This window comes from Tenrec ecaudatus, chromosome 10, assembly GCF_050624435.1.
Source record: "Tenrec ecaudatus isolate mTenEca1 chromosome 10, mTenEca1.hap1, whole genome shotgun sequence".
Taxonomy (NCBI): domain Eukaryota; kingdom Metazoa; phylum Chordata; class Mammalia; order Afrosoricida; family Tenrecidae; genus Tenrec; species Tenrec ecaudatus.
In genome coordinates this window covers 33,087,011-33,106,224 of record NC_134539.1, presented here as the reverse complement: position 1 = coordinate 33,106,224, position 19,214 = coordinate 33,087,011, and the positions used below count along the sequence as shown (strand labels likewise).

The following is a 19,214-nucleotide window of genomic DNA, read 5'->3' as shown; positions in this document are numbered from 1 at the left end:
TCCTGCCCTCCCTTCTTTTCCCTTCCCTTCCCTTCCCTTCCCTTCCCTCCCCTCCCCTCCCCTCCCCTGCCCTTCCCTCCCCTTCCCCACCCGCATCCAAGCCCTCTCCTCTGGCCTCTACTGACCGGCCACAGCTGACTCTCAACCCCACCCACCCTCCATCCGACCAACACTCCCCACTCCCATCCTCAAAGGAGCTCCTGACCCAAGGACTAGTGGTAGCCAGGCCGAAACCCAGAGGTACGCCTCCCTCCGGAAATCCTCAACTCCAGACACCTGCCCTTCCCGCCTTGCCGGTCCAACCTTTGCCTTCTCTACTCAGCCTGCCCCCACCCTCCTCCTCCTCCTCCTCCTCTTCCCCCTCTTCTCTCCTCCCATCTTTCTGGCCCTCCGCCCTGATTCCTCTAGTTTCTTGTGGAACCTCCGGTCCTCCTCATCCCCATCATCTACCTCTCCCCCGCTACTTTCCTTCCCAAATTGCCCTTTGGGAAAGGCTTGGGTGAGTTTAAGAAGCGATTTATCTCACATCTCTGAAGAGTGAGGCAAATAGAGAGTGTGGCAATGTTGCAAATGATGACAGGCATCGAATGTCAGGCCACGATATTTGGCCTTAATCATTTGAGTGGGGACACTGAATGGTCTTAAATAAAGGAATGCCTGTGTTTGTTTGTTTGTTAAGTTCTTAGTTGGGTTCCTAAGGATGACTAGCCTGTTTTGGTCATGCCTCCTGCATCCTGAATTTACCCCAACACACCAACCCGTTCACATTGGCATTATTGGTTCATGTGTGTCTCTGTCACACTTTCAACTGAGTTCAGCATGTAGCACCAGCCTGAGCAACACCGCAAGTTACATAAAAGAATGGACGGGAGGGTTATGTGCTAGGGCAGGTGGTATTTCACCATCCAGACAGAACATTAGGAGGACGTGGACAGAATTGGAAACAAGAGAAGGGACAGAATGGCTTGTGGGAATACTCCGAAGAGTGGTACTACAGTTCTGGGTGCCTCTTTGAAAAGGAAGGTTCCAGAACCAAAGGAGACTTCTAGCATACTTCCCAGAGTTCTGTTGTGATGCCCTTCAGGGACGTCCCATTAGATGTGTCCAGTAGGCAGCAGGAGAGAAGTCTAAAGTAGAGGGGTCTAAAGAGGTCTGGCTGGAAATATGACTGAGGAGTCCTCTGCATATTGCTGGAAGCCGTTGAAGGCCGGAACGTGGATGACATCATGAGAGGAGGGTGCTGTGTGGGGCCGAGACAAAACCAGACTGGGTCGGGCCCTGCCTGGCACATCGTGGCTTCCTCCCATACTCTCTGAAGCCAACGCCCATGCCACTCTTGCCCAGTGTGACTTGGTATTCTCAGTCCCTGGAGAGCTGCAGGCTGGCCGCCAAACTTCCGAGCTATGGACTTGCTATATCAGACTCCCTCCTGTTCCTACCGTCTACTGCCTCCACCGTTCCGCTTTTAAGTATCGGAGCTGTTACAAGCCACAGCAGCAGATCACATGTAACCTGACACACGGGTGGCCGCCTGACATCATGCTCTGAACCCAGAGCTCCTCTTGCTTCCTTCTGGTATCTCAGGTGCACTAAACACTGTCTCTTCATCCCACAACCCTCTGAGTGTCCGGGATTCTCTTGCAAATCCTCCAGTTCCACCCTAATAAAGTCTGTACCCTATTCTACCACTAGATGGAAGCGGGCGAGGTTACAGAGGAGCCTCATACCAGCAGTGATGCAGAAGAGCACCCCTCTCCAAAGGACCCCGCTGCTGAAGACTTGCAGGAGCCCCAGCCCTCTGAAGTTCCCGTGGAGTCTTCCATCTCTGAGACCCCTCTGGAGCCTCATAGCCCCATGTCCCCTCTGGAACCTCATAGTCCCATGTCCCCTCTGGAACCTCATCGCCCCATGTCCCCTCTGGAGCCATCCGGTTCCAATAGCCCTTTAGGGACCCACACCTCTGAGACTCCTTTAGAGCACAGTGCCTCTGGGTCTCTGTTGGAGGCCAACAGTTCACAGACCCCACTGGAGGTCAACACCTCTGAGAGCCTATTAGCGGTCTACCCCACTAAAATCCCGTTAAAACAAGACCCCTCTGGGACTCCCTCAAAGACCTCCCTATCGGGAGCCTCAGTGGGCTCTCTCGGCTCTAAGGACCTTGTTTTTCGGCTCTCTGCATCTTCCTCTAAAGATGATGCTCAGGGGGAAGCCCTCCACAGTGAGCCTTCCTCCAGTGAGGTTCCACAGAGCAAGATGCCCGCCCTGGAGGCGCCTGACGTGCCTCTGAAGCCCTCCCTTTCAGGCCACTCAGCCCAGGTGCACAAGGACTCCGCAGCAGGGCAGAAGGAAGAGGCTGAAAAGGGCAAGGAAGGGGCGGCTGTCAGCGATAGCACTACGCCCACTGCGCAGCCTGGATGCCAGCTGGGAAAGAAGAAGGGGAAGAAACCAGCTAGCCGTAATTGCTCCTGTCCTTCCCACCCCACTCCCCACCCACCCTGGCATCATCACCTTTCCTTGCCCTGGGAGGGCAGTTCTTTTAACATGGCCCCTCCCCTTATCTGGAAGGCTTGAAACTAGATGCCCCGTGATTACTCAGTCCCTCCCCTCCCCAGGATACACAGTTCGCCCAGTAGTCCCTGCTAGGCAGGCCGAGCTGGTGGAAGTGGCTAAGGCAATGCACAGAGGTCAGTTTGGTGCTCAGGTGAATCACCTTTTCCATTGGGAGAAGCAGGCAGCCCTGAGTGCCATCCAGACAGGTGAGTCCAGGCAGCTTTGTGACAGGCCTGTGGCCATCTCACAACAACAGTGTCACCTACCCAGAATGCCAGGGTGGATGCCAGTGAAATATAAGGATATTGATAAAAAGCTCGGTAGAGACAGCTATTTAACTCAAAATTATTAGAAGGGCATGGGCCTGCTCTAGGTCTAGGGCCCTGATAACCTACACAGACTCTCAAAGTAGAGATGGCCCCGCAGCCTGCATCGCTTCCAGGAGACTTACTGCTCTCACAGGGCAAAAGCCCTTGGCACCTCTGCTGGACCTCATTCATGAGTGCCAAGCCCATGGTCCCAGGTACCCAAAAGGTTCAGGTCTCCTCACCACAGAGGAAAGCTGGATCTTCTAGCTCTGTGGTTTTCCGTCTCAACCTGGGACCAGAACTCTTGACAGTCCTGTTCATAGCATGCTGTACATATGAATGCCTGTAGATGAACTACGTAAGTGCATGCCGTCCTGTCAGTAAGCGTGTACTTGTGATACCAAATTCCATCATCTATAGAAACTCCCTTCAGAGAAAGGGCCACCATGAGCTGCTGTGAAGATACCGGGGTTTCTAAACTAAGCCCAATCCATGTCACTATTTATATTGGTGTTCCATCCTTCCCTTCCCATTGAAGAGAACTACCTAGGTGGGTCTAAGATAAAAACTAGTTAACTGGAGCGATATCCTTCTGCCGTGTAATTGACTTTCCCCCATTCCCATCAGAGGACCCTCCCTCCTCTATCCCTGGTCGGGAAAGTCATGGTGACCACGTCTGTTTCTCGTTCTCCATGATGGCTTTGCTTGCTTATTTTAGCATCTTTTTAAAATAAATCATTTTATTGGGGGCTCTTACAGATCTTATAACAATCCATATATCAACTTTATCAAGCACATTTGTACCTATGTTGCCATAATCATTTCCAAAACATTTTCTTTCTACTTGCATCCCTGGTATCAGCTCTTTTTACCCCTCCCTCCCCCACCCTCTCACCCTTGTGAGCTCTGTCTCCCTTGTCCACTTTTCTGTTGTTCCTATCCCTGGGGCAGGGGTCAGGGAGTGTTGATTCCCTTTCTCTCTCACCTTCCCCTACCCTCATGGTATCACTGATCTCATTATTGGTCCTGAGGGGTTTATCTGTCCTGAATTCTGTGTGTTGAGAGCTCTTATCTGTACCAGTGTACATGCTCTGGTCTCACTGGATTTGTAGGGTAGAACTGGGATCGTGATAGTGGGGGGAGGAAGCATTAAAGAACTAGAGGAATGTTGTGTTTCGTCAGTTCTATACTGCACCCTGGCTGACTCGTTCCTTCCTTGTGACCTTTTCTGTGAGGGGATGTCCAATTGTCTACAGATGGGCTTTGGGTCTCCATTCAGACCCCCCGTCGTTCGCATTGAAATGGTTGTTTTGGGTCTTCTGATGCCTGATACTTGATCCCATCGACCTTCGTGATCACACAGGTTGGTGTGCTTTATTCTAGCATCTTCTGCCCCTCTTGTTCTCCTTAAAGACACAGGGGCTACTCGGTTCTCTCATTCTCAGAACATCAAAGGCCACTGCAGCCCTTCCTCTGCTGAATGACCTTCTCGGTTGCCTGTTTAAACAGGCAGTTTCCAACAGCAATTCAAACGTGGCTCAATCATAGACAGAGATATTTGGAACTCCCTTCTAATACTGTAACCCTTGAATCCCTGGAGAGTCAGCACGCCATCACAACAATTTAGGGGATGTGGAGAGAGATGTCAAGCATCAGCATTCAGTTTACACGTTTGCTTTCAATTCCTCCAACAAACGTTTATTGAGCTCACACCGTGCCAAGGATGAAGCTAGCTGTGGGGTCAGGAGACAGTGAGCTTGAAAAACAAAAATCCCTCAACTAGTGTGCTTCCCACAATAGTAATAACAAACGGGCAACTACAACTTAAGCACTGTTGCTCGAGGCCCAAGCAGAGAAAAGGGGGGCCCCAGCTTTGGGGGCTTGGGACATCTATCTTGGAAGAGGTGTCTTTTGGCTGAAATCTGTGAAATAATTATACCCAAGGCAGCCAGGTGAGAAGTCAGGTAGGTGAGAGACGACAAAGCAAGTAACCCTTGTGCACAGTGCTGGGGCAGGTGCAATTCGGCTCTGGGTGCGCAGGCTTGTGTGGGCATTTCTGTAACAAATGTAAGAGATGGGACTATACTCTGAGGGTCACTGGGGGTTGCTTTAAGTAGGAGAATACCATGAACACACTTATGCTTCTGAAAGATCACTCTGGCAGTAACTCTGGTAGACCAGAGAAAGACAAAACCAGAGACCGGCAGACCATTGGTATTGTGAGGTCCTGGTAACAACCCCAGTAAGAAGTGAAAGGGGGGGGGCGTGGAGAGTAGATTGAGCAACGCTATAAAGGTACTGTGTCAAATGAGAGAGAGGGATGCCTAGACTGATAGCTGGGCTCAGGGCTTTAGAAACGACTGGGGCGGTGGTGCCAGTAGTTGAATGCCTACAACAGAGTAGATGCTTGGTAAGTGTTTGTTGGATAAATGGAAGACAAAGGACAAGGGCAGGTTGGAAGTCATAAAACCTTTAAGTGCTCGTGGAACATGCTGGTAGACGAGTCTAGTGGGCAGACAGTTGACTATCTGGGTAAAGAGTTCAGGAGAGAGGGCTGGGCTAGACACATCATATAATATATGGAGACATTCTAAGAGCAAAGGGATGTTGTATACAAATATCATCATTTCAATCATCATGGGGAATGTGTTTTACAAAGGCAAAATGGTGTCCTGGATAAGCTACTTCCCCTGCCAGCCATACCAGGTGGGGATTTGAAATTAGGACAGAGAACTGAGGGCGCCACTCAGGAATCGGTGGGCAGGTGTCAATGGTCATTCCGAGGACACTGCCACCTTCACTAGGGCGTGAGGAGTAGTAACCATTCTCTTTAGTCAAACTCCCGTCTTGGAGTTGGACACTCCTAGTCCAGTGCTTGCACATGACACTCCCCCAGCCCCTGCGACTAAGCCTTGAGGTACGGACACGCTCTGATCACCTCTGAGTCGCAGCTGCTAACCCAGTATGTCCTCCTGCTCTGGACAGAGAATCCCTCTAGTACAGCGGTTCACAACCTTTGGTTGGGACCCCTTAGGGGGTCACCTAATTCATAACAGTAGCAAAATGACAGTGATGAAGTCGCAATGAAAATAATCTTGTTTGGGGCTCACCACCACATGAGGAAATGTATGAAAGGGTGGCGAAGTTAGGAAGGTTGAGAACCACTGAGCTAGTAGAACCTTGGCCCCCCCCACCCACTTCCATTGTGACTCTGCTATCCTAACCAAGTCTCCATGGTGTGGTTAGGGGACTGACAGTACAGGCTATCAGCAGGATCAAGACAAAGTTTACAATCAAAAGCCACGCCTGGTCAGGTTTTAGATCCTGAAGGACTATGGGTAAGACAATAAAACCTAGCAGGCCAATTAGGTGCAGAATGGCTGGTGGTGCTCCTGGCAAGCGGCAAGCGCCAGACTAACTCTCTCAACTTCCTTCACGGAACTTCAAGATCATGCCTCCAAAGAGTCCTAGAGTCCTGGGCAGCTCTTCCTTCCTAAGAACCTGTTTCTGCGCAGTCACCAGTTCAGTCAGGCAGTCTGTGTTCTCTGAGCTGGTATTTAGTGGAAGGCCCTAAGCTAGGTCCAAAAAGAATCACTGCCATCCAATTGATCCCAACTTCTGGTAGGCCCGTGGGTTTCTGAGGCTGTAACTCTTTACTGGAGGAGAAACCTCGGCTTCTCCTCAGCGCCTGTGGAGCGACTGGTGGTTTTGAACTGCTGACTTTGCAGGTAATAGCCCGACTCATAATCCACTCCATCAGCAGGGCTCTTATGGCTAGAGAGACCTTTGAGACACTCACCGACTAAAGGCACACACCACTGTGCCACATTGCACAGTCAGGGGAAGAACAGTGTCCCAGACAAGAGCAGTCAGTATGGCGATGGTGACATGTTGCTTGAGCTTTTAAGTGGCGATGAAAGTCTTTAACTAGAGGCATCGTTCCAGTGGGCTGGAAGCGAGATGTCCCGACACTGACTTGCGGTGTGAGCGGCCATGGCGCCAGGTGGCGGTGCAGCCCCCACTGCCGATGAGCTCTGGGGGATTGGGGCCGCTGGTTGGGACCTGTTCTCAGATGATTTTTTGGTTTTGTCTTTGACGTCTCAGTATGAAGTGGGGAAAGGAGCAGGTCAGTCTTCCACTCGATAATCTGTGCACATGTGCTTCCTGCCATTGTGCAGTGTTGCATGCCTTGTCTCACTGCCGGCCTCCATCCCTCCTCCTTTCCTAGCCCTTTCTCGCCTTCGGGAGTTTGCCCTTGGCCGAAGGGTGCCCTTTGGATCTCAAGTGGTTACTAATTCTGAAGCGTGTGTTACCGTTCGCCATGTAGACCTCCGTATTGTTTGGCTGAAAACGGCACCACGCATGTGCGTTAACTTCTAGGCCTGAAGGGCACTGAGGGACTGCCGTCTGAGGGGTTCAACCCAGCTCGATCCGATCGGTAAACCTGGTCCCTTTTCATGATTCTGAATCGTATTCCACATGTTTTGCCCACTCTATCCAGAACCGTCTATTGTGAGGCCGGGCCCCATCTGGGTCTTCTGGCCTCGGGCGGTCGAGAGTGAGGTTCCCACGGTCCAGCTCATGCCTGCTTCTTTTCCCCATGCCGCCTTTCTGGGCCTCACGAGCTGGACTTTTGGTGTGCACTCCCCGTCCCACCGGGCTGCCTCTTCCTTCTCCTGGCTGTGGAGCTTCCTGCGCAGCCTCCCAAGCTCACAGAGGGCCCATTTCAGCGCCAGCCACCACGCACACAGCAAGTCTGAAGGAAACCACCTGAGCAGTGAAGGGGGGCCCTTCTCCTGCCGCGAGGCCAGCCCAAGGGTCTCCTCCTTTCCAAGTCTCTTCGGAGCCAACCCGTGCCACCGTCTCTGCACCCCGCCACTCCTCCTCACCTTAGACCCCCCGAGGAAACCAAGGGAGTGGGGGCTCTGATGTGGGGAAGGGAGGAGACGAGGCCTCCACAGTCATAGAGAACTCAAGTGAGAGGCATGTTGATCTTCACATAAAATTTCATTTATAATCTTCCAGCTGTGAAACTGAAGACTTGCTTCAGCCTCTGACAGGGGTGGGAAGGGCACAGAAGACACTGTGGGGCGATGAGAAAACCTTGAGGAAAAAAGTCTAAGGGGTAGAGGTGAGGACCCCGGGGTGGAGATGAGTACACCTGGGGGGAGAGGTGAGCCCCCCCACTCCCAAGGGGAGAGGTAAGAACACTCTGAGGGAAGCTCGGTGTCGTCGGTTCCGTCTCACACTCCCTTCTCGTTCAATCTCTCCACACGCAGGTCTCTACATTGGCTGGCGCTGTCCGCATTACCTATGGGACTGTTTCCGGATTGGGGACGAGTCCCGGTGTTTCTGTGGCCACTTGCTGAAGGAACACAGGATCATCTCAGGTAGAGGGGAACTGGCCTGCGCTGCGGGCTAGGGAGGGATGACGGACTCTGTCATACCGTGGGATTTATGCGGCAGAAAGGGGACATGTGTTGGTTTGAGGGACAGTTGGCATATAAAGGTCAGCTGGGCAGGCCCCTGTCAGGTGCTGGTTCAACCCTACCCCCATCTCCACCCCCCAGGCATATCCGTGCCCTGCGGGGTGAGCCAGTGCCGCTGCCTCATGTTCTGTTTCATCCCATCGCGTCCCGAGGAGGTGGGCGAGTTCTGGCTCACTAGACGGGCCACCTTCAACCCCAAGGCCTGGAGGGCCCAATGTCGCTGCAAACACAGCCATGAAGATCATCTCGCCACTGGGTCACATCCCTGCAGGCACCAAGGTACCTTGCAGGGCAAAGGGGCTCTCGGAGGAGGGCACCCACCAGGAGGGACAGGGCTGCAAATGGGTCCAGGTGGGATGCTGGCAGGGGGGCTCTGGGCTGGTGGGGAGGGCGGGCGAGAGTGTGGCCAACCCACGTCATTCCTGCCGCTATTCTTCCCGTCCCAGGCTGTTGCTGCAGGTTCTTTGAGTCAAATTTCCTCTGCGCAGCCTGTGACCGGCGATGGGAAGAACACGAGACTTTTTTTGAGACGGAGGAGGCACGGAGACGAGGAGGGAGGCCTCACGGTGAGGGGCAGCCGGGGGGGGGGGTGTGTGACCATTCCAGAACCTATAATGAAAGCCACGCCATAAAGCACTGTCACTCTCAACGGCCTCCCCAGTACAACTTCACACCCCACCCCACCCTGCTCCCCATTTCCTCCACATCTCATACCTGCACCGATTCCCACCGCCAGGTGCAGACTACTTGCCCTTTGCAGAGATGCCAGCTCTTCAGGAAGTCATCCTACACAGCTCTGACCTCACAGCCCAGGACTCGCAGGGGCCCTCTGGCCTGCCCAGCTCCCAAGCCGCGCCCCCTGGGCTTCCTGGCCCAAATAACCCTCAGCGTCCCCCCAGATCTGACTCTCATACCTGACCCTTTCGTAATGTCACCCCCTGGAGCAGGCCATTGTGAGCCTGGTTCAGGTCGTCAATAAAGGGGAAGCCACTGGAATCTCTCCTGCCTCTGTCTGGGGCAGGCCACGACCCTGGGCTCTTGGGATCAGCGCCTCCTGGGACAGTGGGAGGGAGGCTGGATCCAGCCATGAGCCTCCATCGGCAGCAGTCGGGCTGCTGGCATGAAGGGAGAGTGGCTTTGGGGAGGCCAAGGCGGTTTCCAGATCTCAGTGACGTCCGACGGGCCAAGGGATCCGGACCGACGAAGATGGAAAAGGACTCGTCACATCTTGCACTCAGAAGGTCCTGGAGGACTTCAGAGGCCATGGCTTTAGTGGGGACAGAAACTACATGCACAGCGGCGAATCTGGAGGCACGTCTTCAAGAAGCTTAGAGGAGAAATCAGACAATAGCTGAAGGGAGGTGTGGGATTTTTTTAAGGACTTTATAGACTGAGAAAGAGCCAGAAGGATGCAACAGGGAGAGGGGAGTTGCCTGATAAAAGAAGATCTCAGAGAAGGGGGGAGAGGATGAAGTCGAGCATGGCTGAAGGGACTCACTGAGGACAGGAAAAACTGCTTCCTAAGACCCAGAGGAAGAAAGCTGGAGGCTTTGGGGAGCGGGGTGCTGTAGAAGCTCCTTGCAATGGCTTTCACATCCCTGGGAAGCAGAAAACAGGTCAACTACTGGGGGCGCGGTCGAAGCGGGAAGTGAGGGGCCAGGAACCAGGACTAGAAGGCAAGAAAAGAAAGGGGTGAGGGTTTGGGGGAGAGGGGGCCCAGAAAGGCAAAATGTTTAGGTTAAAGGTGGTGGTGGGCGAGTAGAGCAGCAGGCAGCAGGCTGGCCGTGCAGGGGGGAGCAAGAGGAAGCTGGGGACTGCCTGGCAGGTTGACAGCAGGGGCCATCAAGAGCATGCCATCAGTCTTCTGTCCCGTGGGTCAGGGGAGAGGTGGGAGGAGACATCTGCAGGGCATGGACACTTCAGGATGAGAAAGGCCCAGGGCCCACGGTCAGCGAATACAGGGGCGCGCCTAGGAAATCCACCGAGGACTCTTAGGAGAAGGATGATATTTGGACCTAAATGGGCTCTGAGGCCCTGAGCCAGTCGCTGCACCTCTCTCAGCCTCTGTTTTCAAATCTATAAAACAGGGAGAATCCTCTCTGGGCTTCCTGCCCTCTAGAACCCACAGAAATGACCGGTTTTAGAGGGCGCTGTACTCACCTACTCCTTCTGGACGGTCCCCCTCCTCCCTAGACATCAGTCCCTTCTATCTTCTGCCCTTCTCCACGCAGGCTCTAGAGGGTCCTGCTGCCCCAGAGAGGCCACGCAAACCGTGGGTGTCTGGGACACACTTCCTTACAGCCTGGGCGGCGAGGACCCCTGAGGGGAATCGCATGGTCAAATGGCTGCTCTTCAGGGAAAAACAACTTTCCAACAACACAAAGCTCAAATATAAAACTCAAACTCACTGACTCGCCGCGCCCTATAGGACAGGGTACAACTTCTCCTGTGGTTTTCCGGACTAACTCCACAGGAGTAGAAAGCCCTGTCTTTCTGAGGAGCAGACTGGTGGTTTCAGGTCGCAGCCCAACTCATAACCAGCATGCCACCAGGCCTCCTAGTAACAGAAAGAGTTCTACCTCCTGCAGTACAGAGCGAATCATTGGTTACAGGTAGCTAGTACTGCATGCGCTCACCTAAAGGAATGCAGGTAATAGAGAGGTATCAGTACTGTCCTAGGTAGTTAGCCCCACAGCAACAGAGGTATCGCAAGCGGTGGGTGGCGGGGTGCTTGGCCACCAGCTTTCTCTCCTTGGGTGCTGGGAGGTCTTGTCTCCCTGAACTTCCAGGGACATGGCATCCCTTGGCAGTCTCCAAGTGTTTGGGCGTCAACCTTCTCCTAGTTCTAAAAAAAGTCTCAACGCGGAGACCCACTCTTCGGAGACCCACTCTTTGGTTGGCTCATCCTTCGTGGTGGTGCTGAAGTCCCTCCCATCTCTGCTGTGTTTAATCTCTCATTGCTCAAAAAGGGTTGGCTCAACACGCAGCCCAATCATGTAGAAGTGACCTGCCCATTAACATAATCGCCTTTACTCCTGCCTCATTAACATCATGGAGGTAAGGATTTACAACCTATGGGCTCACACAATGGAGGTTAATTACATCAGAGACTCATGACCTTGCCAATTTGACACATATTTTTGGAGGATACAATGTAATACATAACAATTACAATGAGGTACTCATTCGAGGAAATAGTATACATCCACTATAAAGTATGTTTAAATAAACCTACTGCCATGGAGCCTATTCCAACTCCTTGGAGACCTCCCAGTGGTTTCAGAGGCTGTAAATCTTTGTGGGAGCAGAAAGCCTCATCTTTCTCCTACAGAGAGGCTGGCGGGTTTGAACCACTGAACTTGCAGCGCAGCTCAACCCGACAGTGCCACCGGGGCTTCTATATTCACACAAAGAAATAATGTGGAGCTGAAGCAATGCTGTCCAGTAAGCACTGGGCTGCTGATCACAAGGTCAGCAGTTCAAATCCACCAGCTACTGTGCAGGAGAAAGATGAAGCTGTCAGCTCCCATAATGACTTGGAAAGCCTTGGAAACCTTGGATAGGAGTTAGAATTGATCCCATGACAGTGGTGGGTTTTTAAGTAATAATAAGGAAAACTGACCATGTAGAGAATAAATATAGATGTATACCACAAAGGGGAAATACCAAATGTTAATTATTCATGTAACCAATAATGATTGTGCACCTCTATGGAACGGGTCACTACAGAGTGGTAATGACCTGTGCTGTGTGCTTAATGCCAGTGTTAAACTGTGGTATGAGTATATTAGCATTGTCAAAAATACATATTCTGGCGGCACGAAGTATGCTGCTGACCTATGTCCATGATGCACTTCACTGAACCTGCCAGCCACTGAGCTGTTTCTCTGCTTTCCCCAATTGTAAAGAACATTCAACACACTCCTCTGCTTAATTGGTAGTAAGCCAAAAACAGAACACCTGCCCCAGTCTCCCCTACATACAGCAATTATTAAGAATGCAAAAACCGCCCTAAAACAGGCCAAATGGGCTAACAAGAATATGAACAGAACTGCCCTCCGGTCTGTTAGGAAAGGGTCGACCACCCCAGAGGGCGTCCAGGGCCCGTCACTCTTTAAGGAAGCCAACTGGCAGAGCTTTCAAGCAGCTGGCAGCTTCAACCTCCCACCTTTGAGTCAGCAGCCAAGCCCTGTACCCAGCTCCCGCAGGGACCCTGCACTTTGACCAGGAAATTAAAGTCCTCGAAGCTCAAACCGCCCCTTGTACAATGTTTAGACATGACACCCCCTCAGACCCACCTTCCTCCCAGTTCCCCTGGGGCCGTCCTGCCCTCCCCGGACTCCCAGGGCCTCTACCCCCAGGGCGCAGCGGCGAATGTGGGTGTTGGGTGTCCTGGCCCCAAAACGTGCTTAGTTAGCTCAGAGCAACACCCTCCTCTGGGCCAATTCGGGGAAGGAATACACCACCTTAGAGCCGGCAGCAGGGGACGGAGGGGAGCCCCCTCCCTCCCCGCTTACCCCGGGACCCGAGCTGTTCGCGAGCCAATCACGCGGATGGGGGATAAGAGCCCCCATCTAGATGAGCCGATGTTAGGGCTCCGGGCCCAGGCCCCCGCGTCTCAACCCTTCCATGGAAGAAAAGCCCTCGCACAGCGACCCCGGCCCGGGCCGAGGGTCACCGGAGCGCAGTCACCTCCGGCCGGCCGAGCCGCCCAGGCACGGAAACACCGCCTCCAAAGCGGCGGAGCCAATGGGTGAACAGGGCCGCCTCCGGGGCGGAACCTGGTGGCCAATGGGGCGGCCCCGCTGCTCCCGGCCGCGGGCGGAGCCAATGGCGACGCCCCGCCCCCGGCCGCCGCCGGCGTGGAGCCCCGCCTCCAACAGGCCTCGAGGGCCCGCCGGGTTCCCCGTCCCCGCGGAAGATGGCGGCCGCCCTGGTGCTGGCCGCGAGGCTGCGCGCGGCGCTCCGGGCAGTGGCGGCCGAGGGGCTGCGGGGCGCGCAGGTGAGAAGGCGCGGGGTGGGTGGCCCGAGTCCCTGGCTTCTGCGGGGCCGGCAGGTGTGCGCTATGCGCGCCCCGGAGGCCTCCGCCGCCTCCCCCTGCAGACGCGGAGTGGAGAAGGCCGACGCCCGGCACCAAGATCCCGACCGGGTCTGTGCGGGCACCGCGGCCGTCTCGGGCCTGGAGTCCAGGGACGGGGTGCCGCCTGCGGGAAGTGCACCAGCCTTCCGTGCCTTTCACGCCCTGGATCTTCCCCAGCCACTTGCCTGAGCGAGTCCGGAGTCTCAAAACCAGAAAGCAAACTCATGGCCATCGAGTCGATGCCAACTCACAGCGACCCTGTAAGGCATGACAGAACTGCCCCCCCACCCCACCCCCAGTCTGTAACTCCACCTGGAGTAGAAAGCCCGTGGCCTCTCGTGAAGTGGCTGGTAGTTTTGAACTGCTGTCATGCAGTTCACAGCCCCCTGTGTAACCACTACGCCACCAGAGCTGAGAAGTCCAATGGACCCTCTTCGCCAAGTGTTTCCATGGATTGAGGCTCTGGGATTGCTGGGCAGCTGGAATTTCCTGTCCCTGAACCTGGGCAGACAGTTCACTTAGTTGGTCTCCACCCACCCACTGATCCAAGGGACACCCCACCCCCCTTCTCTTCAAACATCCAGGACGGCTTGCCAGCCCTTCTCAAGACCACCTGGGACTCTTGCGGTTTCTCTCATTTGGTGAAGATTTCCACTGACGGATTTCCACTTAGTCTTTTCGGATCTTTAAGCCCGCTCATCTATTCTATTCAGATTTTGGGCAACTGTCATTTGCCACTCGTTGATCCCTCTAGGTTTCTCTTTCCATGAGTGGTACCGCTCTAGGACAGGGATTCTCAACCTTCCTCATGCCGCTGCCCTTTCATACAGTTCCTCAGGTTGTGGTGACCCCCCCCCCAACCATAAAATTATTTTCGTTGCTACTTCATCACTGTCATTTTACTACTGTTATGAATTGGGCGACCCCTGTGAAAGGGGCGTTAGACAACCCCCCCTCGAAGGGGTCGCGACCCACAGGTTGAGAACCACTGCTCTAAAAATCTCGTCAGGATTCCACTCCCTGCTGCTCAGCCCCCCAGTGCCAGAGTTCCCTAGACAGGAGAAGGAAACATTTGCTCTGCTGAATCCTTCCTTGTAATGCCTGCTCCCTAACCAGGCTTACCACCATCTGCCCTCCCAACTACTGCTGATGCTCCGAGATTCAGGAATTTTCCCCTTGGGTGAGAATCCCTGATCTATTCACTTACCTGTGAATTTAGTGGCTGACAGAGCTCAGCTTCTGCTGGCCCTGGGTCCATAGTAAAGGTATTGCCAACTCCCTCTTTGGCTGTATCTGCCCCACCCACAGGTCCGAGGAGCTTCGGGTGTGACTAATGAAAATGAAGTGACCAGGGCCCAGCAGGCAGCTCCTGGGGGAGCAGCCCCAACCATCTTCTCCCGGATCCTGGACCGCAGCCTCCCGGCTGACATTCTATTTGAGGACCATCAGGTGGGCTACCCTGAGGACCCATCCCCTCCCCAACCCCACTCCCAAGAACGTCATAGATAACTCCTCAAAGATACAGTCCTGCCTATTTCAGTTACCTAGTGACTTCTGGCCTGGCACCGCCTATACCATGCCTTTCCTCCGACTTCTAGTGTCTTGTCTTCCGTGATGTGGCCCCTCAGGCACCTGTGCACTTCCTGGTCATTCCAAAGAAGCCCATTCCTCGGATCAGTCAAGCTGAAGAGGAGGATCAGCAGGTGGGAAGAACAAGGCCAGGGTTTCACTGGAGGAGCCCTGGACCAGCTAAAGGCTTTTCTCCTTGTGAATGACACTATCGGGCCCCCTTTCTTCTTCCTGTAGCTTCTAGGTCACCTCCTCCTCGTGGCCAAGAAGGTAGCAAAGACTGAGGGTCTGGCAGATGGATACCGACTTGGTGAGTAACTCTTGGCCCGAGAGCCCCTCCCTTGTGAGTTCTCATACCTCCTCCTTGATATAAGGTGCCCTGGTGGCGCTGTGGTCAGTGGGTCCAACCCACCAGCCCCTCCTCAGAAGAAAAATGAAGCCGTCTGCGCCCACAAAGATTGACAGTCTCAGAAACCTGCAGGAGCAGTTCTGCTCTGTCCTGTGGATTTGCTGTGGGTTTGGGTTGCACCTTACTAGAACCTTCGGTGTTTGACATGCTTCTTTCAGTGATCAATGATGGGAAGCTGGGCGCACAATCTGTGTATCACCTGCACATCCACGTACTTGGTGGTCGACAGCTCCTATGGCCTCCAGGCTGAACCATCCAGTAAACTGATGGACAGCTCCTAGCTGGATTCTTGGATGGGGAGGAATGGGGAAAGGACACTGGGTTGTCAATAAACCTCTCTATAACTTTGGAGCCGTGTCTTCAGTATATAAAGACATTACCATAGTGGGGGGTGGGGGCAGGGGTTTGATCCAGAGGTATGATTGCCCCTTGACTGTGGCCTGAATGAGAAACACTGAGGAGGCCCCTCTTGTGAATAAAGGGGTAGCTACCTACAAATCTGTAAGTCCTCGTGACTAGAAGCACTCTTTAGAGTCAGACTTCTAGAAAAGTAGTAGAAATGAGTAGGACACAATTGAATGGCAAGTATGAGGCTTGCCCAGCCCCGGCCCTTATTCAAAAGCCATTTTGGGGTGGGGGTGGAAGGACAGCTGTCAATGTGAGGATCCTGTACCTTTTATCAGAGGAGACTCACTCATTCGGCAGAGTCGATTCGGATTGTGACTCACGGTACTGGAGAAATAGTCACAATGAACCCTGCTACCACAAAGAAAACCCTGCTACCATACAAGGGGACTTCAAAAATGTGAAAATTTTTCATTTTCGATTCAGTAGTTCCATGAACTTTGTGAAGCCCTCTTGGATGTGTGCCAGAGTCTAAATTCTTAGTACCCTTTTGCAGAGGGCTATGGATGACACTGAGCTTGGCCAAGCCCATTATCAGAGTCCCTGGATAGCTGAAGCCTCCATGGAATTCTTTCTGCTCACTAACCAAGGATGGAGAGACTTCAAATTATATTTGAGACCAGTATCTCTTTCGTACCCTAAAATAGGTTCCCTTTTTTTCTAACTGATCACCACATGTATATTCGCCACGTGTTGTTTAAAAAGCACACGCAGTTTTGAGAGTGAGCTAAGGGGAAGCTACTGTTCCCCCTCCGCAAACACACCGAAAAGGCGCTAGCCTTTGATGCCACCGCTTCCTGCTTGTCCTCATCTCGAGAAACACCCCGAGCCTCCATTGCACCATACCAGGACTGAGTCCGCTGAGAAGGCGGGCCCGTGGGCCAGCGGAACCCCAAACGCGGGTCTGCGGCGGAACGGAGTCGGCAGAGGCCAGCGCACGGACAACCCGGACGCCATCTGACGGGAGACTTCCGCCCCGCAGACGACTGGCTCCGCCCACACGTCCGCTCACCTCCCGTTCTGCGCCGCCTTCTCCGGGAGAGTTGCGTATCCACGGCAACCGGTCGCTGTGGTGCGAAGATGGCGAGTCAGGAGGGTCTGGAGGAATCGGACTCGCGGTGAGACGGGCCGCCGGGGCCGCCGGGGTCAGAGAAGCTGCCGTCCCCGGCTGTTTTTTTTGACAAGACTGGCGGCTTGCTCTCTTTCAGGTCTCTAGACGTCCAGCCCAGCTCCGAAGGACTAGTGTCCACTTCAGATGGCTGCCCTAGTTCTGCCCTGGCAGCCGCAAGCGCAGCAGCTGTTTCGGCTGCATCCGCTGCATCCGCTGCAGCAGCCGCTGTAGCCGCTTCCACTGCCAAAGCAATTGCATTATCTGCAAAGGGCCCCTGCTCTGAGATTGCTCTCACGGTCCCCTCCTCTGACCTCGATCTCCTTGGGGCCCCCTGTGCCGAAACGGGTTTTACCCATAAGATAAGCCCCGAGAACCCGGGCTTTGAACCCACCTATATTTCTTGTGTTGAGCGGGACCCCCGTACTACAACTGACAGCTCTCGCTCCTGCCTTATGCATGATTCTAGCTCTGGGCCTATTCTGGAGTCTAGTTCTAGTCCTAAGCGGGGCTCTGGCCAGGACGGCTCTAGTTCTAGTCCTAAGCGGGGCTCTGGCCAGGACGCCTCTGGCGCTGGATCTGGCCCTGACTCTGGTTCTAAGCCTGGCCCTGGCCCTGGTCCTGGCCCTGACCCTGGTCCTGATCCTGGACCTGGTCCTAGTCCTGGTCCTGGTCTTGGCCCTCGTCTTGGCCTTGGTGTTGGTGTGGGCACTGGCACTAGCACTGACCTTGGCCTCAGCCCTAAGCTTGGGTACCTTAGATCAAATCTGGTCCCTAAGTACAACTCCTGGCATCAGCAAGGGTTCCCGGAGCCTTCCAAGCAGCCAGGTTGGGAGTTTTTGCCAGTCCCAGAACCTTGTGCCCAAGGGTTGCCCTCAAAGGTTGAAGAGAAATCTAATAGGCTCTCCGAAGCATTGATACGGGGCCATTGTCTCCTTCACAACTGGGAGGAAGAGGTATTAAGGTTTGGGCATGCCCCTTTTTCTTGAAGGTTACCGTCAGTTTACTCAGGGGTGTGGTGGGAGTCCTTCATACCCAAAGGGACCTCATGGCCACTCAACTTGGGACCCACAGAGAGCCACCAACCACCTGGATCAAGTCCCAAATATTCCGGATGGCTCTGAGAGTTTCTTCTTCCGACACGGACACCGGGGACTGCTGACCCTGCAGCTACAGTCCCCTGTGCCTTCCAGCACCACCCAGAAAGACTCCTACCAACTACCAGCAAAGCCGCAGCGGCCACTTCGAGGTGGGAAGCCTGAGGGACAGCCAGAATGAATCCATTAGGGGAAAAAAAAAAAAGAGAGAGAGGCAAGGATTTCCAGTGGGACCGTGGCTAGTGCAATGGATATAGAAAAGAAGCTGGGTGGGGGAACTAACCCATAGGATTTTCATTCCTTATCTCAAACGCGTTTCTACTCAACCTGCTCACACGCAGACTTCCTATTCTCTCTAACCCCCCTCCCCTGCCCTTCCACAGGGAAGAGGGAAGCCCTGCTAGAGATGACCCTGCACCAGCAGATCTGGTAAGAGGCAGGGGGGAGTTGAGAAGGGGAGGAAAGGACCCACACTGGGAGAAGGTGGCCTTGACACTCTGCAGGGGTGGATAGTAAAGAGGTACAGGCGCAGCAGGAACCCCCCAGGATGCTCTTGGAAGCCGAGTCTGTGACACACCATGACTACCGGACGGAGCTGCTGCCAGCAGGGCCTCCTGCCCCTACCAAGGTGAGAGCCCGTGCTGCCCGCCGCCCATGCCCGGGGGATGGTGAGCTCAGAGTTACTACTCAGTGTCTCCCTCCCAGCCCCACGACTACCGTCAGGAGCAGCCTGAAACTTTCTGGCTACAGAGGGCATCGCAGCTACCGGTGTGTGAAGGGAGACTCAGTGTTGGGGAAGGGGATGGACGAGGAAAGAGGGGCTGTCCTGGTTTGCCCTAGGGGCGGGGCTCTGTCCTCATTTGGGCACTCCTCCAGGGCGTCAGTACTATCAGGACACTGGACACACCATTCCGGCGGAACTGCAGCTTCACCACGCCGGTGCCCTTGTCTCTAGGGCAGCCTTTGCCCTATGAAACAGAGAATTACCCCCACCAGTGGGTAGAAATGTCTTCCCTGGCTTGCCAGGGTGGAGGACCGTGTGGTAGAGATGGGAGAACTCCTCCCACCTAAGGACCGGGCTGGGGTGTACATGTAGAGTGTGAAGGCTGTCCAGAATGGCAAGGGGGCAAGGGAGCGGATTCTGTTATTTGGGAAGGCACATTACATAAAAAATTCTACTTCACCCTGAGACTGCGAGC

The 19,214-nt window shown here is 54.2% G+C and overlaps 3 protein-coding genes across 3 annotated transcripts; all 3 read left to right on the top strand.

Annotated features, from left to right (window-relative positions):
- The first annotated feature begins 103 nt into the window (after nt 1–103).
- FAM221B (family with sequence similarity 221 member B) lies at nt 104–9,437 on the top strand. The gene is made up of 7 exons (XM_075559498.1): nt 104–240; nt 1,693–2,428; nt 2,616–2,756; nt 8,138–8,248; nt 8,429–8,626; nt 8,794–9,083; nt 9,369–9,437. Exons 2-7 carry the CDS (start codon nt 1,693–1,695, stop codon nt 9,435–9,437), a joined length of 1,545 nt encoding a protein of 514 aa, XP_075415613.1. The 5' UTR covers nt 104–240.
- Nucleotides 9,438–13,214: 3,777 nt separating this feature from the next.
- HINT2 (histidine triad nucleotide binding protein 2) lies at nt 13,215–15,754 on the top strand. Its single transcript, XM_075558965.1, has 5 exons — nt 13,215–13,349; nt 14,736–14,876; nt 15,026–15,130; nt 15,234–15,306; nt 15,564–15,754. The coding sequence occupies exons 1-5, from the start codon at nt 13,269–13,271 to the stop codon at nt 15,653–15,655; spliced, it is 492 nt and encodes a 163-aa protein (XP_075415080.1). The 5' UTR covers nt 13,215–13,268; the 3' UTR covers nt 15,656–15,754.
- A 1,136-nt stretch (nt 15,755–16,890) lies between these two features.
- Nucleotides 16,891–19,166, top strand: SPAG8 (sperm associated antigen 8). The gene is made up of 7 exons (XM_075559497.1): nt 16,891–16,928; nt 17,019–17,874; nt 17,993–18,167; nt 18,399–18,444; nt 18,529–18,643; nt 18,721–18,783; nt 18,892–19,166. Exons 1-7 carry the CDS (start codon nt 16,891–16,893, stop codon nt 19,084–19,086), a joined length of 1,488 nt encoding a protein of 495 aa, XP_075415612.1. The 3' UTR covers nt 19,087–19,166.
- Nucleotides 19,167–19,214: the final 48 nt, after the last annotated feature.

Bases quoted from the DNA above. Each gene is read 5' to 3' on its own strand.
- FAM221B (XM_075559498.1), top strand. From the start codon at position 1,693: ATGGAAGCGGGCGAGGTTACAGAGGAGCCTCATACCAGCAGTGATGCA. The intron at 2,429-2,615 runs AGAAGAAGGGGA...CCTCCCCAGGAT, and splicing joins GCCTGGATGCCAGCTGGGAA to ACACAGTTCGCCCAGTAGTC. The intron at 2,757-8,137 runs GTGAGTCCAGGC...CTCCACACGCAG, and splicing joins CCTGAGTGCCATCCAGACAG to GTCTCTACATTGGCTGGCGC.
- SPAG8 (XM_075559497.1), top strand. From the start codon at position 16,891: ATGGCGAGTCAGGAGGGTCTGGAGGAATCGGACTCGCG. The intron at 18,168-18,398 runs GTGGGAAGCCTG...GCCCTTCCACAG, and splicing joins GCCGCAGCGGCCACTTCGAG to GGAAGAGGGAAGCCCTGCTA. The intron at 18,445-18,528 runs GTAAGAGGCAGG...AGGGGTGGATAG, and splicing joins ACCCTGCACCAGCAGATCTG to TAAAGAGGTACAGGCGCAGC.
- HINT2 (XM_075558965.1), top strand. From the start codon at position 13,269: ATGGCGGCCGCCCTGGTGCTGGCCGCGAGGCTGCGCGCGGCGCTCCGG. The intron at 15,131-15,233 runs GTGGGAAGAACA...TTCTTCCTGTAG, and splicing joins CTGAAGAGGAGGATCAGCAG to CTTCTAGGTCACCTCCTCCT. The intron at 15,307-15,563 runs GTGAGTAACTCT...TGCTTCTTTCAG, and splicing joins GGCAGATGGATACCGACTTG to TGATCAATGATGGGAAGCTG.